This window comes from Pteropus medius, unplaced genomic scaffold (genome assembly GCF_902729225.1).
Source record: "Pteropus medius unplaced genomic scaffold, Ma_sr-lr_union100, whole genome shotgun sequence".
NCBI lineage: Eukaryota > Metazoa > Chordata > Mammalia > Chiroptera > Pteropodidae > Pteropus > Pteropus medius.
In genome coordinates, this window is record NW_024350926.1 from 3,426,977 (window position 1) to 3,451,813 (window position 24,837).

General features: G+C 38.1%; 1 protein-coding gene across 1 annotated transcript in view; it reads left to right on the forward strand.

Moving 5' to 3' along the window:
- The window catches only part of CUNH8orf34 (chromosome unknown C8orf34 homolog), a 273,416-nt gene that overhangs the window by 156,000 nt on the left and 92,579 nt on the right, over positions 1-24,837 (forward strand). The window contains 1 exon segment of the mRNA XM_039841814.1: positions 9,028-9,163. Within this exon segment, the coding sequence (XP_039697748.1) occupies positions 9,028-9,163 (136 nt within the window).

Here is a 24,837-nt window from a genome sequence, read left to right on the forward strand (position 1 = left end):
TCTTGTGGCGCGTGGCTCACATCTTGGTGATGGGAAAAGGTATGTCCTGGGCCTGCTTCTCGCCTGTGGCACACCACAGGGCGAATGAGTTGGCCACCACGGCCAAAAAACATCAGCAGCAATTTTAGTATATGGCCAGCCATGATCTTCTTTTTTTTTTCCCCCTAAAATTTGATTCTTTTTCTTATTTATCTTGAGAGGCTGAGTGTAAGACAGAAATAAAAAGAAACTGAGCGTGTGTGTTGGGGGGTGGGGGGTAGGGTTGACAACAGGTAGCTATGATATTTACTACCGTTTTTAGATTAACCATATTGTATTTAGAATCCAACAAATGGGATGAGCTTAGTGAAACTTTTTTTCCTTATTTTTTCTTTACATTTTTGTGTGTATTTAGTTGACTTTCATTTACCTCCTTGAGAATATTGCATGGTGGGTTGAAAAATCTCAAGAGCAATAGCACAAAGTTCAGAGAGGGAAGGTAGTGAAGTTTAAAGGAAATAAAATGTAGGACAATTGAAGCAAAAGAAGACTATCCGATCAAGAGTTTAGTGAAGGAAGAATACCACAAAAGCTAAGACAAGCAACAATAGAGAATATAAGAGATGGAAGACAAAAGGAGGAAGGTAGTGGAAGATGTCAACCATCCAAGACTAGTTACACTTGAAATCCAAGAGAAACTAAGGATAAAGCCTGAGTTTACTCACTAATACCTCCCCAATTTAGTTTTGTGCCATGTATATAAAATAAACTGACTTCAGCTTTACTAAAAATAAGTTTAAAACATGGCTATAGAAAACTTAACTGCTAGCGATGGGATTGTAACAGTTGATGCATTTATTGTACTCTCGCCAAAGAGCTTATTTTGAGTTAGAAAAGTATATAATTCATGCAGAAATAGCCATTGAAATGAGCTCAGTTAATATTCATGGTCTGGATCAAGAATTAAAATTCCATCAGATATGGTACAGGGTATAATTATTAGGTTAAGGGTCAAAGTTCATTCTTAGGTAACAAATTAATACAGTGTACTTAGGAACTTCTCAACATAGGGCCTTATTTATTTAACAGAGCTTACCAGAACATAAAAATTGTATTACATAGGACTGATAATTAGAAACAAAAGGAATACATGTAAGTGTGCTGAATCACCTGTCCTGGCTGAATAATACTTGCTGTAACATAATGGTGCCTAATTCGTAGCTAAAGTATTGGGACGATAAATGCTTTCTCACTATTGAGAAGTAATAATTCCAAGGGAATTAAAATTGAACAAATACACTTTTAACAGTAGTTAAAATGATGTGTTCACAACATTTTGCAGTGATTTTCATATTTGAAAAAAATTACGCATTTATACCCACTACCCCATAAAAATTAATAATTTACCTAGTCCCAGCCTTCTGAAAAGATTAACCAGCCTTTCCCTGAGATTACCTGGGTGCCACCTTTGCACTGCTCACATCTACACTGAACATTTTTGCCCAGTTTGCCTCACTTTCTGTTTTCCAGTTGCATTCCTAAAGCCCTCTACTTCTAAACTCTCTGTCCATCTCCTGTCTGTGGCTTCCCGCTAGCGCCCCTCAACTCTGGGCCCTAATGTTTATTACTCCTCTGACACTGACTCTAGATTTCGAAGTTGGTGACAATGCGTCCTCCCTTCACTGGGGGCTGTACCTGAGCTTTCAATCATACTGCGCTGGTACCAGGCCAGTCTGCTTATATAACTAACCCTCCCCGACACGAGCCACATACCTAGAGTTTCAGTCACTCATATTGAAAGAGAATTGTTCACAACTTCCATTTGTCAACCCTTCAAAGTGTAACAAAAGTTTCATGAAGTCCATTTTTGTGTGTGTATACAATATAATCTCTTGAATTTGTGGTAGGCGGAAATTAAGAAGAGCAAAGATGCACTCAGATGTGGCAACCAGGCTTTGGAGAGTGTGTGGATTTGAATTTGCTAGAAGCACTAACATTTTCTTCCAGATTGGAAGGAAAAAACCACTCCCAGATGTCTTAATTTTTCTGACTAACGGAAAAGCCTTCATGATTTATATAACAATGGGTTCAATTAGCACAAGTCTTGTGATTCATTCGCAATCTAAGCGAACAAAGTCTAGCCTCTAAATTTTTACAAATGTTTGTGGTCATCATGGGTTTGGCTGTTGATGGTCAAAGAAATTAAATAGGCTCTGGTAGCTAACAAAGACAATCCCAGGGCGTTTCTTGTTCCTTTCAGTTAAGGATAGAAGACAGAATATATATAAATTTAACTTTACATGAACATTTTCCATAATTTACCAGTCTAATCACTTTCTTTGTTTATTAATTTTATGTGGCCAAGGAAAGTAAATAATCTGTAACATACTCTCTCTTATGTTATTGAAAGGGGAAAATTCAGCACAACGTTTAAATTCCATGAGAATTTTATTTTTTCAAATGCAATTCTAACTTAATTTTTTTTAACGAAAGTTAATTTTAAAAATTATAACCTATACTTTCTGGTATCTACCACTTCGTTCTTAATATTTATAAATTAGGTTAAGTCGTACCATGCTGATGTACTAAGAAAGAATGGTGAGCTCATATTTGAGGCATGATTGTAGAAAGAACCAATAGAAGCATGGCCTTCACATCCTTCTTCCACCTTTCAACTAGAATTTGTCCCAGCAAAGTGAGTTATATTTTGTTCTCCATTCTTTCTTTTCCTCTTAAGGAAATATAGCTGTCTCACATAGCAAAAAAGGTTTCGTAAATATTTTATGTAAACTTGTCTAATTTCTTATATGTTTTCTTAACATTTGTTTTATTTTTAATAATTCACTCAGAATATATAACATCTGCTTAAAATATTTGACCAAATCAGCTCTATTGGCATAAATCAACAAACCAATTGCAGTACAGGGAAAAACTGCCATATAATTCTTGTGTAACCCATCACTGAATCACTGTGAAGGGACTTATGTTTGGAAAGCTTTTAATTTTTTGTTATAAAGTTCCTAGAAACAGATGTGAAAATTCACTCATATCCCACATTGTCTAGTTTGGGCAGCTGTAAATTATTTCATGGATTACACTTGAATGAAATGCAAGTCCTAGGGTTATTTCATCGAGGCAGCTGTTATTTTCTTAAATTAAATCAAAACAATTCTCTGCTTGATTAATTCTTGGTTATTTGGATGGTAGAAAGATAAAGTGCTGACATGTCTTTTGTCATAAATTAGTTCACTTTTCTCAATTAGCGTCCCTGTGACTCAAAAGATGCATCATGGTTTTATAGACTACCTTTAAAAATAAATTACTGCTTTGGGCTTTCTATTGTGGAAAAAAATAAGTATGGTACTCTCTTCTTTTAAATATAATATTCATGTAATGCACACTGGTACCAAATTTACTTAACTTATGAATAATTCCTTATTCAGGTTTTAGTCAGAAAACTAAAATGGATCTACAAAATTAAAACAGAATAGTGCCAAGAGCTAATAGACAATATCTGGCAGTTTTTTTGTTTGTTTGTTTGTTTTTTTAACTTCGGTTAGTTGCTTTCTCATTTTTTTCCATAGCATTTAAAACATTTATTTTTTTTTTTCTGGGATAGAGCTGATTACATTACATTATTTTTTTACTGTTTACTACTTTAACTAAACATTAACATTGACTAGATAGTTTGATTTCAAAGTATCAAAATAGAGCAAGTATATTTTTTTAAATTCCCATAAGATTATTTTTTACATAATGTTCCTTTATTGTTACTTTAAGAATTAACTGTTACTTTAAGAATCATGGGAGTCTTTGTTGGAAAAGTATTTCTGATTGCTTCAAAGAAATTTTGAGTTGGTCAGAGACTCTCCTTACTACAGTGATTTTGTATCTACTGAGTTATTCTTTATACTGACATAAAGGGCTTATGTGGCCCATTGACTTTGCTTGACAGAGTGAATCTTGGTAAAGAGAGAATGAAGGAAGGAATATTTCTCAGAGTAAGACCTCTCCTAGGACTGCAGAAGCCAGTTTCACTGCCATCATCACAGTTGTATCTGACACTTTTATAGCCATAGCAGTTGCTGAGGCAGTTTCAGCTTGCAGCACCATACAGTCTCCAATGAACAAGCAAATGAATTCCAGAAGGCTTCTTTAAGATTCTCTTTTTCTCCCATACTATGACAGCTATTCTGAGCTGGAAAAAAGAAGAAATGATACCCAGATGGAGATGGGGTGGCTAGGCAATCTTCAAAAATGCAGTCGTAGAATTCATGTCTTATTACTTTCTCTACATATCTCAAGCAACCTACAAATGCTTATATAATCATCATGAAGCTCCATAACCCTATTCTTTATCTTATTAGTAGAAAAAAAATGGTGTAAAGGCAAGTAAAGCGTTGAGAGATTTGAACATGCCCTTAAAGGTAAGAGGTAATCATCATATGTAGATTCTCTAGTGCAGAGTGAACCATATAATTTCTTCATGTCGGGATGAAGAATAACTCAGTACTCACCTCATTAAGAAGTATGATGTGCTTTGCAGCTCCAAAAGTAAAGCCAAGGAAGCAACTTTTAGCTTTAATTCATAGCAATACGGCCTCCAAGAGATTGTTGTTTCATTTAAATAATCTGGTTTTAAACATTCAATTTCCTCTTTTTATCACTATCAGATATATACACTAAATCCATCATAGATTTGTAATGAGAATGTTTGAGAGAAGCTTAGATTTGGATGAAACCTGAGAGATCATTTAGTGTGGTGCTTTTGCAAAATTCTAAATCATCCATCATAAGTAATTATCCAGCCTCTGCTTTAAACACTTCAGGGATGGGATGCTCACATCTCCCACACAGCACTATTCAATATGCCTTTGAACAGCTGTAAATGTTAGAAGGTTGTTAATGTTGACTCAGAAATGTACTTTCCGCTCCTCAGACCCATTTCTTCTCTGAAACCATAGAAGGAACTCAGATATCTTTTCTATGTGACAAACCCGTAGCTATTAAATGTTGCCATTATGGAAATAAATGAAGACCATCCAAGGGAGAACAAGCAGAGGCTATTTATACAGAGCTTCTTATAGCAAGGGAGTCAGCTACCATGACTTGCATTTACCAGAGACCCGAAGACAGGTAGGGGAGTGGGAAAGCTTTATAATGAGAAAGAAAGATTGGGGGTGGGGAGCAGGGAATCTCAAAGTATGCTCTGATCGGAAGTAGTTGGCATGGAGAGGCTGGAGGCAGGCTAACTGGAAGCAGATTATCTTATGCAGCTGGTTTGGGGAGCATAGGTGACTTTCTCTGGTTGGTCCTGAGTTGGAAATGGGGATAAGAGGAGGAAAACTGGTCTGTATCAACAAGTCCTGAATGTTTTGGGCCAACTACTGCAGAAATTGTGGTTTGGCATCACTGGGTAATTCTAGCCGAGGTCGTGGCTCAGTGTTCTAATGTCATTGTGATCTATCCATTGTCTGTCTGTATAGTCGTCTCTCAGTCTTCTCTTTCGGTTGCTTTCTCCCTTTCAGGAAGTTGGCCAAAAGGTAAGACTAGAGATCCACATCTTCACTGCTTGATTCTTCACTTGTCTCCGTAGTCAATTGTGTCACAAGAGCTTACTAATTTTTTTTACATTGTATTATCATGGTGGTCATCTGCTGAGAAAGTGCTGTACAGAAGCTTTTAAGACTTGTATTAAAGCACTGAGATTAAGCCTTCAGATGACAGAATTCAATGGACTGGCATCATGACCACTGTGATAAAAACGAGAACAATCGAAAGTTTTTTAAAGATGCTTCTGAACCAAGAATATGAATTGCCAACCAAGGCCAAGAGAACGATCTCACTGGTCATAAGGATCAACCTTAGAAAGCCAAGTAGCTTTTTTCTTAAGATCATATATAGCCTTTTCTACCTTACCTGTTTCATGGAGTGAAATGAAGCAAGAAGTATTAGCAGTGGCACAGATACTACCGTGATTAGTGGCTAAGAAGCCTAGATTATCACTATCTCTTGCCAAGGAATTGAGACTGATCTGCTTTAATTGTTTACATAAACAATGAATCAATAACTCACCCAGATAAAGTGTCTGAATAATCAAGAGTAATTTTGGAGCTTGCATCTGAATTACGATGTACAGCTTTCACAATTTATAGAATTAGGGTGTCTCTGTACAGATAATGTAATACCATTCCTAAAGGGTATGAGATATAGGTATGAAATAAGCAAGACGAACCATCCTGCTACAGAGGAAGGTGTATCTGGTAGGAACACATAGGTATCCAGGAAAAAGGCATCATTCGTGACATGATGTTGAAATCAGGGCCTTACATTAGCTGGGTAAGCAGAGATTGAGGTTAGAATGATTTTGCTGTGATCTAGCAATTTTAATAAGAATGGAACAAAAGGGAAAAAAAGGACTATTATGGGCAGGAGACAACAAGGAGTCTACAGAAAATGAGAAGAAGGAATGACCGTAAGTAAGGAGATGAAAAACAAAATAGGAATTAGGAGTTTTGATCTAACATCTTGGGCAGAAGCTGCCCACTATCTGAGGTCATCGGATCGTTCTAAAGGCCTCGGGGCATCTGTCTGCCAGGAAGATCAGCCGCTTCCACAGAAACTCTGCGAATCCTGTTTGAGGTCCCCTATTAAAATAGGCATCTTGTTTTGTTGATTCCGGATTGCTTCTTTAGTTGTGACATGTTAACCCAGGGATTTACTCCAGCGAGTTTTACTTCTGTATTTGTTGTTAACAGTACTTGGTAGAATCCCTTTGCATGAGCTTCAAGAGCAGTTTTTTCTCTGATGTATCTTCCAACAGGCAAAATCTCATAGTTGAATATTGTTAAGAGGCTGTTTAAGATATTTTGAGTGTGACCTTTACCTCTTGGTGATAGGTCTGGAAATAGTACATGAATCTCCTGCAATATTTTGCGATGTCTGTGTACAGCGGGACAGAGTGTAGTACCATAGGTAAAACCCTGAAGCACACTGTCTTCCAGTTGCCAGCTCATAGAGAAGTGAACAGTGTGTCCCTAAGGAGTGAATTGTACCAGCATAAGGAAGAGTGGAAGTGCCTTTGATCAAGGGAACTCAAGTGTTTCTGAGAGTTGTGTTAAACTTATCTAAGAATGCCATTGATTCTGTCCGCTTTTCCAGAAGTTTGTAGATGAGAGCAGTGTGGTTTCTGAGTCAGGGGTAACGTCCTATAGAGTTCTTTTATAATGTTTCTTGTGACATGTGTGCCTGGGTACTTGATTAAAAAGTTTGTATTCCCAAGACAGAAAACAGGAAATCAGGTAGTTTTTCAGCAACTATAAAGAACGTAGCTTTTTGCCAAAGAGATGTTTCAACCCCCCTGAAAACAGACATACAATAACTAAAACATATTCCGTTCTCTTGTACTGTAGAAGCTGTGGAAAATTCCTCAGAAGGTGTTCAGAGGGCCCTCGAAGCTTTGGGTCCTGGCCATATCCCACCTTTGCAGGTTTTCTAGAATTACATTGTTGACAAGTGACATATGACTCAAACATGGCCTCCATTGTCTTTTTAAAGTTTCTCTAGCCATGTTGATTTAAGACGAACCAATTTATCTGTACTATGATGAGTAGTTTCACTGAGAAATTTAGCTAATAACCCTTTGAAACCATCTGGTATCACCAGGAGGCTGTCTTGAGAGAACTGGAGATTATCTGAGTGAAGCTAGAACCATATATATTTTTTTCATTTTTCCTTTTCAGAATGAGGCTAAATGTTGATATTTCATATTAGTTTCCTTTACAGATCTGTCTTTTAAGAGTTTAGATAGGAGCATAACCTTGATTAAGGCTGCTTGTTTGGCAAAATAATCCACTAGCTAGAGTATTTTCTTTAGCGTCCATATCAAGTGGGCTTAATCACCTTGAGATTCTTCACCCTAGCATGGGTCAGGAAGACTTCAGGCCCCTTAGCTAGATACCTGCTGTGACCCACTGTTTCTGAGTTGCTTAGCAAGAGTTTTCCTGTCAGGTATATTCCATTCTTTCTCAACTAACTATAAATTACCCAATCTCACTTTTGAAATCTAATGCCCCGTCTCCCCACCCCTTTCGCTTTTGTCGTAAAATGTCATATATACCCAATGTTAACTCAGTATCTTTGGAATTTTCATGCTTATGTGAATTCTCCTTGGGCATTATTAAAATTAGATTTCCTTCCGTTAATCTGTCTCTGTTAATTTGATTATTGGCCCAGCTAGAAGAACTTAGAAGGTGGGAGAAAAAGTATTGATTTTTTTCAGTCCACCCAAAGAGAGAGTGATTTTCCTCCTTAAAAAGGTTATAACCTCAATAGTGGGTAATGTTTTAGCAAAATTATAATTTATCTTCTGAGATTTTATGTACCTTTTTTTGCTAAAGCTGAGAGCAAGTAAATGGAATCGCTTTTATAAGATTTCTTGTTCTCCGAATAAAACCGGAGGTCACGTACTAGTGCATCAGGACTGAAATATAAAAGACATTTAGATCTTTTAAGTCTTGATTGGGGACCCGGAAAAACAGGAAGGGACCTCAGTGAACAGCTGGGGCATGACTATCCCGGTGTCCTGTCGTCCTCTCCAGGGGAGGACGGAAAGGGAAGGTTTAGAATGGGAAGAGCGAAGGCTTCAGATATGTTCTGGTTGGGGAATGTTGGATGGGGAAGCAGCGGGTGGGCTAATAAGAAGCAAAGGATGTTACGTAATCAGTTTGGGAGCATATTTGTCTTTTTCTGATTGGTTCTGAGTTGGAAGCAAAGGCAAAAATAGGGAAGCTGGTGGTCATTGACCTAAGTCCTGACCATCTGGGGACCAGTCGCTGCTGAGGTTGTTTGGCTTCCTGTAAATCTTATGTAATTTGTCTCCAGCTACATCTAGAAGTGATTTAAAAAATAATTAACGGATGAGGTAAGATTTTTGCACAGCAGAAATATGTTGTACTTAACAAACTACTGGCAAACACCTGAAAACGTGGACTTTTCTTTTGAAGACTATTAGAATTAAATTTTCTCTCTATAATTGTGTTGTTACAGAGGATCTTGATGATTTAAGAATGGAGGGAGTAACTACCCTGGTACCTTCTGGGAGCAAATTTAACCAAGGTCGTGCTGTTCACCCTGCTGAACCTCAGGCCAAGGTCACACTGAACATCTGTTCAAGGTGTGCCAGGTAAAACAGATCATAGGTACAGTATGTGTAAATGTGATTTTGATGTTTAAAAGCTAAGAGTTCGATACAAAGCGTGTGCTCCTCTGTGTTAGGAAAAGCTTTTCCTTCTCGTTTTCTTCTGTGCTGACCCTGGCAGAGGTCAGTCACGTTATCCTTGTGCCCTGTGCCACTCAGACCAGCGGGGAATCAAAGAGTTTAGAGCGTCTTCACCTCACAAATCTGAGACTATTTTAAGTCTTTTTTGTTTCTGAATTTCATTTGCTATCTGCCTTTCTGTTCCCTTTCAAAGGAAGATTCAAGGGGCTCTGAAAGTTCAAAGCCACTTTTAAAGCACCTGCATAAAGCACGAGTTTGCCCAGGTACCGTTTCAGAGCTGATATTATTGGCCTCTTAACCTGCTCCTTATCCTGTTCACCTCCTGGAAAGAATTTAATCAGCTTGACGCTTTTCAGTTTTGGCAGCTGGAAGCAATCTTTGCATGTACTGTATGTGGCCAAAGAAGTAGCTTAAGTTACTGCCAAGCCAGATCCCAGTGCTGGTCTAGCAGAAACTCACCAAAGAGCTCGAATTCATTCTTCTGTAGGAACTAAATCTCATTTGCAAAGAGGCTTTTAAGCCTGTTTAAATGAGGAAACAAGCCTTCTCACCCTTATGTAAATAGCACAGATTAGCAAGAACAATGCCCTGGCTGGCAGGTTTTATCTCCCTTTCTTTAGCTCTAGCTATTCCTTTGTGCTGTTAGAGAGGGGATTAGCTGCCTGGAATTAGGGAGGGGGAAAGTGTAGGAAAACCAGATCTGATTTCTGTAGCCTTTCCTCTTTCCCTTTTACCCCTTTTGAATTTTTATTTTAATTGTTACAGGTTTAGAAAGATAGAAAGGACACACCTCTTAGAAAATCAAGGGGTGTTGTTCGAGACCATTAAGAGAAATGTCACAGCACAGTGAAAACATCGGTAGAAACATTGCTTAGACAAGTGATATTTAGGTGAACTGGCTTTTTGGTTAGGGTAGGGCTGTGAAGAAAACTGGTAATGTTTATGTGATGATAGGTATCCTGAGTATACAAGGCCATCTATGGAAGAGTTGTCTGGCATTTTTATAAAAAATTTATTTGTACATTTTGTAGAAATGATTTGTATATTTGCAGTTTGACTGGAGCGGGGGGCTGTGCTTGAATCTTTCATATCATTTGGAGAAGGTTGGGATATGAGGTGTTGATTTTTCAAAGAGCTTATGGAAATGATATGTTTTACTAAACTATCAAGGATTTGAATTCTGAAAGGACCGAGTACATACGCAGCCCTAAATTATTTACCATTCACTTTCACAGTGACCGAGTTAGACTGTAAATAGCAAACAATCCGCTTTTAAGGTGAGCCCTTAACTCGATTTATTGAAAAAATATTCAGTTGAATAACTGGTTACATTTACTGCATTCTCACTTTGTACCAGATAATATTTTAAGCACATTTATAAATACATGAATTCATTTAATTCTCAAATAATGCTGGGCATTCATTACTATTATTATCCTTATTTTACAGATAAGGAAACTGAGACATGAGTTGGTTAAATAACTTGTCTAAAGGAGCACAGCCAGTAGGTGGCAAAATACAGTTTCAAACCCCGGGCAGTATAGCTTGAAGGTCTGCCTCGTCATTTTGTTTTATTGCTAAACACTAAGCTACTGTCTGAAGGTGAAGATGGAGGCCTAAAATAGAAACACTGGTATAGAAAGAGGTTTAGGTGTTTGAAATGATGAGCGTTCACGGATGTTTCGAGGCAGAATAAGGCAATGTACTTTAAAAAGGAAGCCAGAGACATACTGATTTAGGGAAATGTGATCACTAGTATAGAAGACAGTAAGCTGTTAATATTAGAGAAGCTGCTATAGGCAGAGTTTAAAGTGGAAGGAAAACTTTAATATATCGGTTGTTAAGAACTATAAAGAACCTGAGATTTTACCCTATTTGCAGCCTGTGAGTCTGCCCCGGTTTTATAGATGCTGGCAGAAGCCATGAAACTCCTGGGGCAGAGACCAAGCTCTTAGTCCTCGTAACAATAACCAGAGTTCAGCATTTGCACTGGATTCCTGAGGTACAAATCTCAAAATGACACAAATGGGAAAGCAGATGGAAGTATGTGAGAGGAACCTTGAGTTTAGGAACCCTGACTATTTTACGATGGGAAGTCAGCGTAGCGCTCGAGAGAGACTCTATCACTATCTTCAAAGGCTGTTTGTAAACACGTCGGAACAGAACGTCTGCAACAAAGGCTGTCAGCGTCTCTGCTCACAAAATATGTGGAAATGCGAGAAACTCACAGAGAATTGTCTCCCATAATAGAATGGGCTACTTTTGTAATGTATTGATGTTGTTATCAGAATTTCCCATAATTAATTCTCAAACATCAACTTATGTTGCTGGCTTATACTCTCCTAGTTGTATTATACTTTTTAGGCCAGGGCTGAGCAGTTAACTGAGGCAGAAGTCATAAACTGACCGACTGTGGATAGTGTCCAGGTTTGTATGTCCACATAACATTTAAAAATACCACTAGATTATACCAACTTTACATAAAAATTGAGATTTTTATCATCTCTTGAAAATCTATACAGGTGATGAAAATGGGCCCACATTCCCAAATGGTTCCAGGCCAGTAGCTTTCCCCTCGAGACCCTTAGGCTCAGCAGCTCACCTCAGATCGTCTGTCCAGCCTCATTCATTCTTACCACCTGTCTGCAGTCTGTAGGCCTTTGTAACCTCTGACATCCAGAAACATTGGAACTCCAAAGATGAGCAGTGAATCCTGACTGGAGGAGCCCAGCCAGGCCCCTGGGAGAAGGATCCGGAACCCAAAAGAGGCAGGTCCTGCTGTCTCAGGGTACCAGGTGATGGGTAGGGATTCGTGGTAGGCGGTCTAATCTTAGAATGAGTCTCTCAGAACTCAGCGAGTCCACCAGAAATCCAGCTCTGCAAATTAGACCCACACGGAGAAAACAGTCGCTCCATTCAGAGAACAGTGCCCGTTGTCATTGCTCTCCTTGTGGCACCGATACCCAGCCTGGAAGAGGCCCGTGAGAGAGGACACAGGCTTCATAGAGGAAGCCAGACACCAGATTTTGGACCTGGGGTCAGGATTTAATTCCAAATCCTACTGGGCGGGAGAAAGTGCGCTGCTCATGGATAAGAAAGTTTAGGATAATCAGTGTTAAGTTAAACCACATACTTACCAAGCCTCTTCAAGGCTTTACAGCAAAGGTAGAACAGAAAGACAAGTCTTTTGAAGTCTGGCAGAGGGCTCTGATGCCCGCACACCCTACATTACCTGCTGCGTCATCTTGGGCAATTTATGCAAATATTTAGAAAATCTGGTCCGTCCTCTGTGAAGCGAAGTTTCCGTGATCCTGGGGACCTACAGGGACAGTGGAGGAGGCTGGACGGGGTCGTGTGGGCAGAGACAGCGCGTGCTCGCAGTGCGAGGCTCTCGGGGGATGGGTTTGCTCTGCCGTCCTCCCCATCCCTGGGCTGATTACTACATCGGCACTCGAGAGCTTTAAAATGCTTTGCGTTCCCTCACCCACCATTGTTTTGACTGCCCACGTGAAAGCCCTCAGTTATGGAGGGAGAAAGAGCCTCATTTTCCTGACGTTCAGGAATCTTCTCTTGCCTTAGGCTTCTGACTGGGGAGAAGACGATGATCCTCTTAACCAGGATTTCTGTGTTCGATAAAGCAGTGTAAGGGGATGACATCTCTGTCTGCTGTTTCTTAGCGTTTTAAGGTCAAGGAATCATTTTTTACCTGGAGCTGGAGAGGTGAAATGTAGTAAGGGAGTTTAATGGATGTCTTGTAATCTGGAAATAATACTGTAGCCCCAAGATACTATCCACAACCTCAATATAGAGTCAATGACACTCAAGCGACGTTCAGAGCTTCTGTGAATAAACCATCCAAGATCAAGTTAGTGTGGAGAGATGGAGCCTGCTCTTCAGATTATTGTTTTCCTCCATTTCTTTTTCAAGTATTGTACCACTCATGAGCCACTTACGGGGTCACAGTAGCTAGAAGTGAGCTTGCATTTGATCTGACCAGAACATTTTATGCTTTGGTCAAGCTGAGGGTGTACAGCTGAAGGCCGCAGAGCCCTTCTCACTTAGAACCAGTCGAAGACAGAATCTGTAATAAGACTGATGCGCTCCACTGGGAATCACTGAAGGATGTAAGATACGTGTGACCACGGGAGGGACTTGCACTTGACAAAGCATCAGGACGAGAGGAATTCAGCCCACATTAAATTACCCTGTAAAGTTTTATGTGGAACAAAGTGGCTAAAATACCAAGGATGGCAAGAAGTTTATTAATCAGCAAGTTACAGGAAAAAAGATCAGAGAATTTTTTATAAATACTTCATACATGGTTAGAAAATACAGAAGGAGAAAGCTTTTAAGCTGGAAAATTATCCAGGGCAGTGATACTCCTTTACCCTTAGTGGCCTTAGTCGGTGTGGACATGGCTGCGATTTGTATGATTTAAACAAAGATACGGCATCATCTGGCTGGTGGAAAAATGAATGGCTGACAGACACTGACCACCATGATATAGTAAGATTTTTAGGCCAAAATATGTCATTTTTTTCCCATTACATTATAAAAGAAGCTATTATAAAAATGCAATTTTAAGTAAATTAATTATTTTCTGTGTAGGATATAGCAAAGTCCTTATAATTGGTGATTTTATTTATTACAAGGCAGATTTTAATAGGTGATTTTATGTATTACAAGGTAGGCTTTTAATATATTCATTGAGTGTCTTAACTTGACTTTTAGCAGATTCCACTAACACAGCTACAAATCCTTGAATGCCATGGGCAAAGCAAGTTTCATTTCTTGCTAAGGAGTCACACTAAGTCACAGTGACTAAAAAGTCAAGTGTGGGTAGGGCCATACCACACATTATCAGGAATTGTCAGTAAAACCTTACAGTTTTAAAAAAAATAGCGTTTTGCAAAATTGTGTTTTGAATTAAATTTCTCTGTTAAATACTCTAAGTTTTTCGTTTAAAGATAACAGTTAAAATACAAATAACAAGCAGACAAATGCCGATACCAAGGCACCAAATTACTATTTCAGTGAAATTTATTAAGCTATTTTCCTGGAAAGACCACCCACTGCCATTCTGAGGAATTAAATCTTGTTTTTGTGAATTCCTGCCCGGGCATTCTGGGTGGTAAGATGTTGTTTGTTTTTGATGGTGCAAGTGTTCGCATTCATTCATGCTTAACATCAGTAGTGCTCAAAAAGAGGAACTTAAAGCCATTTTAAAAGTGATTGGATTATGGAGAACATGCAGTGATACTGTCTCAGGAACTGCAGCGTGAGTGTGCCAGGAGGCATTTGTTTTCAAACAGCCTGCTGATTCTTAACCGATTTGCCTCACTTCATTGTACCAAAAATTGTTCATCATTTCTCCCAAACATCACGACATTAAAATAGTTCAGTTGTATGCTGACACGATAAAATCGAAGCAGATCATCATTGGTGATGGAACGCTGAAGAAAAGGTAAATGTCAGACCTCATAAATGGGAAATAATTTCATACTGTCTATGTTAGGATTTACTGGTCGACTTGAGTAAACCTACGTAATTAATTACACATTATATTCTGTTTCACTTCCCTGTGCATTTTTTCCTTTTTATCCTCAACTACACTTATAAGGTTTCTATTCAGCGAGTTCCCATCGGAGGGAAAGGCAAGCAAAACTGACATGAACGAAAATGGATAAGGACAAAAAGGGACACTATTACTTGTTGAAAGTTAAAAGTTTTTCATAAAATTGACTTCCTACTCCTAGAGGATTAAAAGGTCCCATTTGAGTTACGAATACTGCGCACCACCTAGTGCCATGTTTTAAGCGAGTGACAAAAATATTTAATTTGAACCGAAATGCGTAAGCTCACACTCTGTGTCAAGTACTGTGACAAGCTCTGAAAATAAAAATTAATACCCTTGACCCCTAGGGACTTATAATCTAGCTGGAAAAAGACATGTAACCAGATAAATGCGTCCCCAAATGTCAGATGGCGGAGTGCCATGGAAAAAATAAAGCCTAGTAAGATGGCTACGTTATGCCAGATACGATTGATGGTTATTTCATGGGGCTGTCACTGCGAGAGAAATTCACACCCTTGGAAATATTGACATGTGGCTTTCATTGTTCATTCAAGATCTGCATGAAAGAAGTGAGAGCAGGAGACACTAGTCGTAAACTGGGAACCACTTCATCTCAGTTTATAACATATTAATTTCGTATTTTTTTAAATTTATAAGTCAATGCAAGATCCTCCCCATCCCCACTTCTTTCAGTAATTGTTTTGTGATTAATAGAGGAGGGAGAACCTTGAATGCACACGCACACACACGCACCACCTACAACACTGTTTCATTGCTTTGTGACAAAGAGCTGGGGCTTTAGAGCAAGGGAGACCAGGGTTGGGATCTCTGTTTGACCAATGAACAATTTGGGGAAATCACTTAACCTCTCTAAACCTCAGTTTACCATTTGTAACATGGAGGTGATAATTTCTGCCCACGGGATTATAGCAGAGTGAAATGGCTAGCTCGGTTTCGAGCAGAGTCTACTCTGAAAAAAAAAAAGTCTGTTTAAGATAAATAATCATATACTTTCCAAAAAAGTTAAGTATACATTTGAAATCCAAGGAAGTCATATTTTGTGCTCAGAGGGAAAAATATCAAATTGAAGATCTGTGAAAATGTCACAGAGGTTTAGGGAGTCAAATATTAAGGGTAATTTGGTTGATGTTTAAATTAAAAACATAAAGGTATTTTGATTCTAGAGACTTTTCCTCATCATCCCTCTCTCTGTGCATGTACCAGTCTAAATATACATGTTTATACTACAAAGAAATTGCCTAACAATGCATTTCTGAGAATGTATCCTCATCTTTAAGTGGCACATGACAGCAAAGCCTGGATGACAGCACATCTGTTTACAACATGGTTTACTGAATATTTTAAGCCCACTGTTGAGACTTACTGCTAAGATAAAAAAAGATTTCTTTCGAAATATTACTGCTTGTTAACAGTGCACCTGGTCACCCAAGAGCTCTGATGGAGCTGGACAGTGCGATGCATGTTGTTTCCTGTCTGCTAATGCAGCATCCATTTCGCAGGCCACGGATCAAGAAGTAATTTCAACTTTTTTTTTTGGCGGTGGGGATGGAGGGGCGGCAAGGCAACCCTTGGTTGACCTCACAGATCGCAAGGACCTTGTCAGTTTACAATCCCTTTTTTTTTTATTTTTTACACCTACAGTCTCCCATCCACGTATTAATCAGGCCTGACCCTACTTAGCTTCCGAGATCAGACATAATTTCAACTTCTAAGTCTTATTTAAGAAATACATTTTGTAAGGCTATATATAGCTCCCAGAGACAGTGATGATACCTCTGATGCGCCTGGGCAAAGTAAATCGAAAACCTTCTGCAAAGTGTTCATTCTAGATCAACACACTGGGTACCATTCTAGATGCCATTAAGAACATTCATGATTCATGGGAAGAGGTCAAAATAGCAACATTAACAGGAGTTTGGAAGAAGTTGATTCCAACTGTTATGGATAACTTGGAGGGATTTGAGACCTCAGTGGAGGAAGTAACTGCAGATGTGCTGGAAAGAGCAAGAGAGCTCGGATTAGAAGTGGAGCCTGGAGCTGTGACTGAATAGCAGCAACCTCGTGATAAAACTTCAACGAATGAGCAGTCGCTTCTCAAGGATGAGCAGAGAAAGTGGATTCTTGATATGGCATCTACTCCTGGTGAAGATGCTGTTATGGTGATTGTTGAAATGACGACAAAGGATTTAAAATATTACATAACCTTAGTTAATAAAGCAACAACATTTTTGCCATTGTACTGAAAAAGATTGGGACAGAAATGTACTTTATTAAATAAATATGTCTGTGAGGTATGAATTCATATTGATACTTCCAAACCAATTATAATAGTATAGCATTCCTATTTAAATTCTTGGTTCTGTAATTGAAACTTTGTTTCTTTTATACTGAAAATCTTTACTTCTAACAACATACACAATTATTTCCTGTACTGACAACTGGACACAGATCACAGATGAAATAGAGGGTGTCCCAAAATTCTTAGTGTAGTTTTAAATTATTATAGCTTAAAACTGCTATAAGACCTTTGGGATAGCCTGTACATAATGTTGCAAACAATAAAACCACTGAATTAATTTTAGAAATTCTATGTAATTCCTTTTGTTTTTAGATTACATTGATTACACCAAAGATTTGGAGTGAAGTTGCTTTTTTTAGAGTCTATAGAGTCTCTTATTATGCCTTACTCTGTGTAACACTAATAATGAATCTTTGGAGAATAGTTGGTTCTATTATTTCAGTTCACCTTTAATTTGAGACCATTGCTGAACATTCTAACGTCCTAAACAGCTTCTACTTTTAGCTACTAATTTTCTCTTGTTGAAGATGGTCAATTACTACAAGGCAGGAGGGTCCAACTTTAAATAGAGATGTGGAAAAACACTTGGAAATTATGTAACATGGTTTTATTTCACCACCATCTGGTTGATCCACAATGTTTTAATACATATCTATACATATAAGATTCATATATATGATTTTGCCTGAATAAAACAGTTGTTTCATATTATTATTATTAAATTTCTAGTAATTTGAAATTACTATATCTTTATTCATTAATACCGTTTTTAACTATATCAAATCCTGATGTGTTCTACAAAATTTATAATTTTATTTTTTTGATCCACAAATACATCTTCTATTAAAATCATACATTGATTTATATATATAATATAAAAATCTAAATGATTTTCCCAATTTTCTTTTCCCAGTGTACATCAGAGTCTCCTATTTTTCACAGGAATATGAGAAAATATTTTGAGTTTTATATAATTTCTACAATTTTGTATGAATAGCAAAGAACAATACAGGTTACTGTATTAAAGCACTTGAGGTTTTGCCTAAAATTCTTTTGACTGACTTATGGGTTGAAAACCACAATATACTTTGTAACAATATAAATTTAAGCATTTCAATGCTAATTAAGAATGTTGTGCAAGGTACTATGTTATATAAGCATAATATATAAACTAGAATACACTTAAATTTTAAAAAGATAATTGGAAAATGTGTCAGCTATGATACCTGTGGACCATACTTCAAAATTTTCATGAAAAATTTATAATATTGAATTTCTAGATTATTTGGATTTTCTAGAAGCACTTATAAAATACAGTGGCATTTGCATTTATTACACATTTCAATTACATTTTAGTGAATTCTCATATTTTATTACATCATGTTTACATAAAGCTTTAACTTTACGCTGTTATAGTGCAGATATCTAAACTTTTACATGGAATCAAATGACGTTCCCCACATTGCCAGAATTACGTTCAGCAATAACTGTACCAATTACTACAAAATAAAACAGTTTTCTTAAAGTAAACCAATAAATCACCCAGTTTCATTACAAAAGAATTTTTCCTATTGCAAATTAAAAGGCATCTAATACAAATTCTTTGATTTTGACTATATGTGCGTAGGAAGGTGCTAAAACAAGATTTAAAACTCAGGATTTATCTGATAGGAGGGAGAGAGGTATTCATCCTACTCCTGTCTTTTACAATCTGGGCTTTGGCAGATTAGACCCCTAGCTTTAGACTCAAGCCACTTTTTAATCCCTTTTCCTGTGACTTTAAGCTAAAGTTAAATTCTTCTTTTGGAGCTTAAAACTGCTAAGGGGAAAACAGACTTACGGTTTGAAAATTTAACTCAGGACTATGTTGAAGGGGCCTGTGTCTGTTGTCCCCACAGCTTCCTTGGATTCCCAGGCACCGCTGCTCAGGTGCCGTGGGTCCAGCTGAGAACCCGCAGAATTATACCTGTGCTAGACACTGAACACAGCGGCCCCACCATCCACGTGCAACTGCTCTGACTGACGGTTTCTGTAAACCTACAGAGACTGTGACTCTTGGTGAGGGCAGCGGAACAGCTGCGAGAGCAGCTTAGAGAAATCCATGTCGGGTGCGCTCCGTGAAGAGCCCCTTCTCTGAATGTCGCCCAAGATGAGTTCACAAGAGTAGCCACTCTCGTGGACCTACTTCCTGCCACGCTCAGTCAGCATCCTGGTGTTGGAAATGTGTTGCACTTGAGAGCAGTATCAAGAGCGGAGGAGGAGGAGGAGGTGGAAAGGATTCTAATGACTTAAAATCTCATAGCATTCTGTCTGAAGAAGAGTCTGAGAAAAAAGTAAATCTGTTTGACTGTCTACCTCATCAACCTTTTATCAAGAGCAGTTCCTCGAAATGTTGAAGATGTTGTGACAAACACCGAGAGGCAATTAAGTGTCAAATGTCTTCCCTGATCTTGGTGGGTTTACAGATGTCACTGTCGCTGTTCGGTTGTTCGTTCATGGGGTCGGTGCCAGGTTTGACTGAAGGATTAGCCTCTGTGAATAGTCTGTTTGGAACGACAGGTACATTGTGAGAAGTGTTTGATTCTATCATGTTATTGAACCACTAGTGTCAGTGATGAATTTCACTCACTCGTGGATTTAGCCGTCCTCAATTCCATGAATTTTTGTGAGAAATAGAACCTGAATATTCTGACTTGCCCTCCCACACTGCAGTTTGATGACTTATCAGTGATGAAGTTTTCTTGTAATTTTTTGAGCTAAGGATTGAGATTGAAATTTTTGTGAAGAGAAGAATCACCTTAAACCACTATTATTGAACACCGAATGGCATTGGAAATGAGCTTTTGCTTCAGACTTCATAATATTTCCTAATGAATTCAACATAAAATTATAAGGCAAGACAATACTTATATGAAAACCTTATACTGGGTAAACTTATTCTGATGACTAATATAGTTTCAGTCTCATCATGTCAAGCTGCTCTATATGCTTGTAAATTAATATTACCATCTGATAGTATCTATTTGTGTGAAAAGATGTAAGATCTCATTGCGAGTCATATTGACAGATGAAAGTTTGCTGTCAATTTTGGCAAAAAGGGAACCTAATTTTGAGAAATGACATCCTCCCCCCCAAATTCATTCTCATTAATAGACCTGTATTATAAAAGATTGTGATCGATTATTATATTTTGAATTTAATTACCAAAAACATATGGAAGAATTAATTCTCATAATTTTTAGTTACAGACACAGATATTTACCCTGTCCATGACTCCCCCCAAAATCAATATACTGCATTCAAACACACTATTTAAATTCATACTCATCAAATTTCATGGTTATTACCATATATATTTTAATTGTTTGTTTGAAGGCACCTTTCCAAATAGATAATCCTTGAAACCCTGAGATCGCTATAGTTTTTAAAAAATAAAACAGCCTTATAATTAATTTGTAATATAGGTATTAGTTCCTCTAAAGTATGAGGGTGGTTTTTAAAAAATTTTATTAGTTTCAAGTATACAGTACATTGGTTAGACATTTATATAGTTTATAGAATGATCCCCCTAATTGCTCCTTCTCTCCTCTGGCTCTCCACCTAGCCATTCCATTACTGCTGACTGCATTCCCTATGTCATGCTCCCATCCCCGTGACCATCTATCAACTACTAATTTGTACTTTAACCCTTCACCCCATTCTCCCAGCCCCCTAATTCCCCCTCCCCTCTGTCCATCACCAAATTGTTCTCTATATTTGTGAGTCTGTTTTTGATTAGTTTGTTCTTTTTGTTCTTAGATTCTGCATATATATGAAATCATATGGTATTTATCTTTCTCTGTCTGACATTTCACTCAGCATAATAACCTCTAGGTCCTTCTGTGTCATTGCAAATGGTAAGATATCATTTTTTTTTAATGGCTGAGTAATATTCCATTGTATATATGAACCATAACTTCTTTATCCACTCGTTCGTTGATGGGCTTTTAGGTTGCTTCCATATCTTGGCTATTGTGAATTGAGCTGCCATGAATATTAAGGTGCGTAGATCTTTCCGAATTATTGTTTTGGTTTTCTTTGGATAAATATCCAGAAGTGTAATTGCTGGGTCAAAAGGTATATCCATTTTTAATTTTTTGAGGATTCTCCAGACTGTTTCCCATAGCAGCTGTACCAATTCTCAATCTCACCAACAGTGCAGGAGGGTTCCCTTTTCTCCACATCCTCGCCAACACTTGTTCTTTGATTTATCGATAGCCAATATGAGGGTGGTTTTTTTACTCTAAAGGGCATTTCAAAATTTTCTGAATAGAGGTCTTCTCAAAGTTTTCTCTTGCTACCCATTTGAAGTCCTGAATGCGTGTCTGTGACTTCTGGGAGCTGGTGAGGGAGGCGACTGAAGAGTTTTGTTTTTCTTTTTAATGCCTTCTCTTCCTACAGATATTGCGATTCCGTCTTTCTGAGATGGAAGTTCGATATTCCAGGACATCTTGGTACTGAATTAAACCAAGGAAATCAAATAAATTAAGGATAAATAAAGAGGAGGGCCGGAATACTCTCCTGACTCTAGAACTGAGAAAAGCACCTAGAAACTTTGATGAGGGACAAAAATAGTAGATCCCTGTTTTTTGTTTTGTCTTCTTGAGTTTCTCTTTTCTCTTTTCTTTTTTTTTTCTTGTTCGTCTTCGGTAATAGAAATAACACAGGTAATGATCAAAAACGCGCATAGGCTCAATTTATGATTCACACCCGAACAACAGAGTTCTGATCTGAACACTGCTCAGTATGAATCATAGCCTACCATTCTGTGGAAGTGAAAGAAAATGAGGAAAAAAACATGAAAATCAGAACTCGTCCATGTCCTACAGTCTGCCTCTGCTATTCTCAGGGTCTGCATTGCTCAGATTTTACTGGGTTATGCCACATTCGATGTAGGAAAAAAAAAGACCGTGGACCCAGTACCTTGCAATATGATATATGTCATTTGGTGAAGATCTGCAGGCAGGAAGAACCGAGGTGAGGTACTCACCCAACTTTTGGTGTGAAGATCTTGAGAAAACAACAGGGTATGTGTCTAAATATCCTAGTCTCAGACCAGGGTCATGGCAGTAGAGATGGTGAGAGATTGTCAGGTTTAGAAATCTTGTGAAGAGGGAGCTGACAGGATTTGTCCATAGACTAAAATGTTATATTTGAGATATAAAGAGATGAATCACAGATAATTTCAAGGTATTTGCAACTGTGGAGTTCCGTCTGGTGAGGTAGAGAAGCCTGAGAGGGCTTGTTGAGGATGTGTTTGCACATGTTAAATCTGTGAAGCCTTTTGGACATATGTGGTCAGACTCTTTCCCTCAGCAACAGAACTGACAGTGAATAGAGAGGTTGTGTTCCCTTTTAGCAATGGTATGAAAGAAATTAAAGAGTTTTGTCATGTCTTTCCAGAACAGGCTTTGCGATTATTGACTAATCAACTGCATTTATCAGAAACCTTCTCATGTCTCAGAACCTTTCACCTCTCCCCCGGCACACTTGACTCAAGATCTATCATAATCTGCTGGACTCGAGTTCCTTTTTAAAATTGTTTATCATCCCTTCGCTCTCATTAAAATAACTCTGTGAGATCAGTACAAGTCTGTCTTGGTTTACTTACGTATCCTCTATACCTTAAATCATTCGTGACCTACATGAGGTAATCATTAGAAACTTGGATGAATGAAGTGTTGGAAGAATGTTAACTGGAATGGCTCCTTCTTCCTCTTTCTCTGTCTGTCTCTCTCTCTCTGTTTGCATCTCCATCTCTATCTCCAGACTTGACTTTCTCTCCGCCCCACCCACTCTCTATCAATCTCTATTTTTAATTCCAGATTCTCCTTTCTGTTGGGCTGTTCCATGTGGTGGGACAGATGGCCCTGGCACCTGGCTGTTCCATGTTTATGATATTTTTAGGGTTTAGGCCCTTTCTCTCCCAGAGTTCATATGATAATCTTTAAAAAGATGCTGCTAACCTCTCTCCAAGTAATGCGCTACCAGAGGTCAGACACTGCACAGGAGCGATGAGATCTCCAGTTAACCTTAGGTCATGGTCTAACTCCTTTGTTACGGGAACAGACACCCCTTACTCTAGTGAGGTGCTCTGTCACTCCTTTTGAATATTTACTCTCCTCTGTTCTTTTCTTTCCTTCAGGGACCCACCTTGGATCAATGTTACAGCTTCTCAGTCTATTTTCCATGTCATCGTATGTCTCTTTGACATTTTTCAGTTTTCTCATTTTTCTTAGCTTATTTCTCTTTTAATTTCTGATCTTACTTTCAAGTAACCAAAGTATCTCTTTATGCCCAATTTAGATGAAATATTTTTATGTTCTTAAATCACTTTCCCCTTTAATACATGTTTTAAAATATCTTTTCTCCTTTCTTTGAGATTATTAAATATGGGTTTTTTGGTTCGTTTTTTAGACTGCTACTCTTAACGTTTTATTTCAGTTGGTTGGTGATGTTTCGTGATATATATTATTTCATATACTTCAAAGTTTTGTAGACTCATCTGGAAGGAGAATCCTTACCTCCCTCTCTCCTCTCCTTATCCCTGTCTGTCTGCTGGCTTTTCAGTTCCCTTCACCCATCCCTCTCTGAAGTGCCTAGTATAATACTTGTCTGGTATAACACTAGGTATTATATTGGAGTCTCAGGGCTCCTAACCAACAGATGGCTTGATTGGCTTTCTTATTGATGGCTGTTTCTGCTTCTTTGAGCCATTCCTAGGTCACAGACCTATGGTGATTTTGTTCATTTCCAGCCTTGGTTCACCAGTGGGGCATCTCGTTCAGCCTCATCTCACACAGTGAGCTTGGTTTCAAGAATAGGGTACTTTGCATCCCTTTTCAGCCTTCTGCCTCTTTCTGGTGCTGGGAGCTCAATAGGCTAAGGTAATTTTAGCCTCCTGTTAGCCTGTCTATTTTGTTTACATTTTAGTCCATGATAATGTTTTATCTTGTATTGAGCATGGTTCTATCTTTTCAAATATGTTTTAAAATGTATTTTATCTCGTGTGTGTGTGTGTGTGCGCCCGCACATGCAGGCAGCAGATTTTTATATGAATTTATTCTATCATTTGACTTGAAGTTATCTCATTGAATAAATATGTCCTTCCATACACACAGGCATTCCAAAAAATAGATGAATGGGGTCATCAGATAAAGATGTAGAGAATTAAAACCAAGGTTTTCTAGAAGGAAATAGTTATAGGGATAGGAGAGAAATAACTCAGAGTATTTTCAATATGACCACTTAAAGTAATTATGTTATAATTACTTTCCTATTACATTGTTAAGAAAAAGATTCTTTAGCTGTGGTAGTTATTTACCTTCATGTTATAAGAATCAGAAGGTTCAATGGAATTTACTTTAGCTAATGGGGATTAAAGATAAGGTTGACGTTTAGGGAGAAATAACAGAATAATTCAGTCTCGCTGACATCTGGAGTATCACTCACGACCATTTAGGGTACGCCAGCTTCTTTAGTAGTCCAGCAACAGTGCTGGGACCCAACAGGAAGCCACGATCCTCTCCTGGCTCCTGAAAATCTGCTTTTATCTCAGCATCCTCTGTCCACAAATACTCACTTTCGGCTTTTTGCAGTCTGCTCACTCTTGCATTTTTAATGCCTCGTGGCAACTGTTTATTG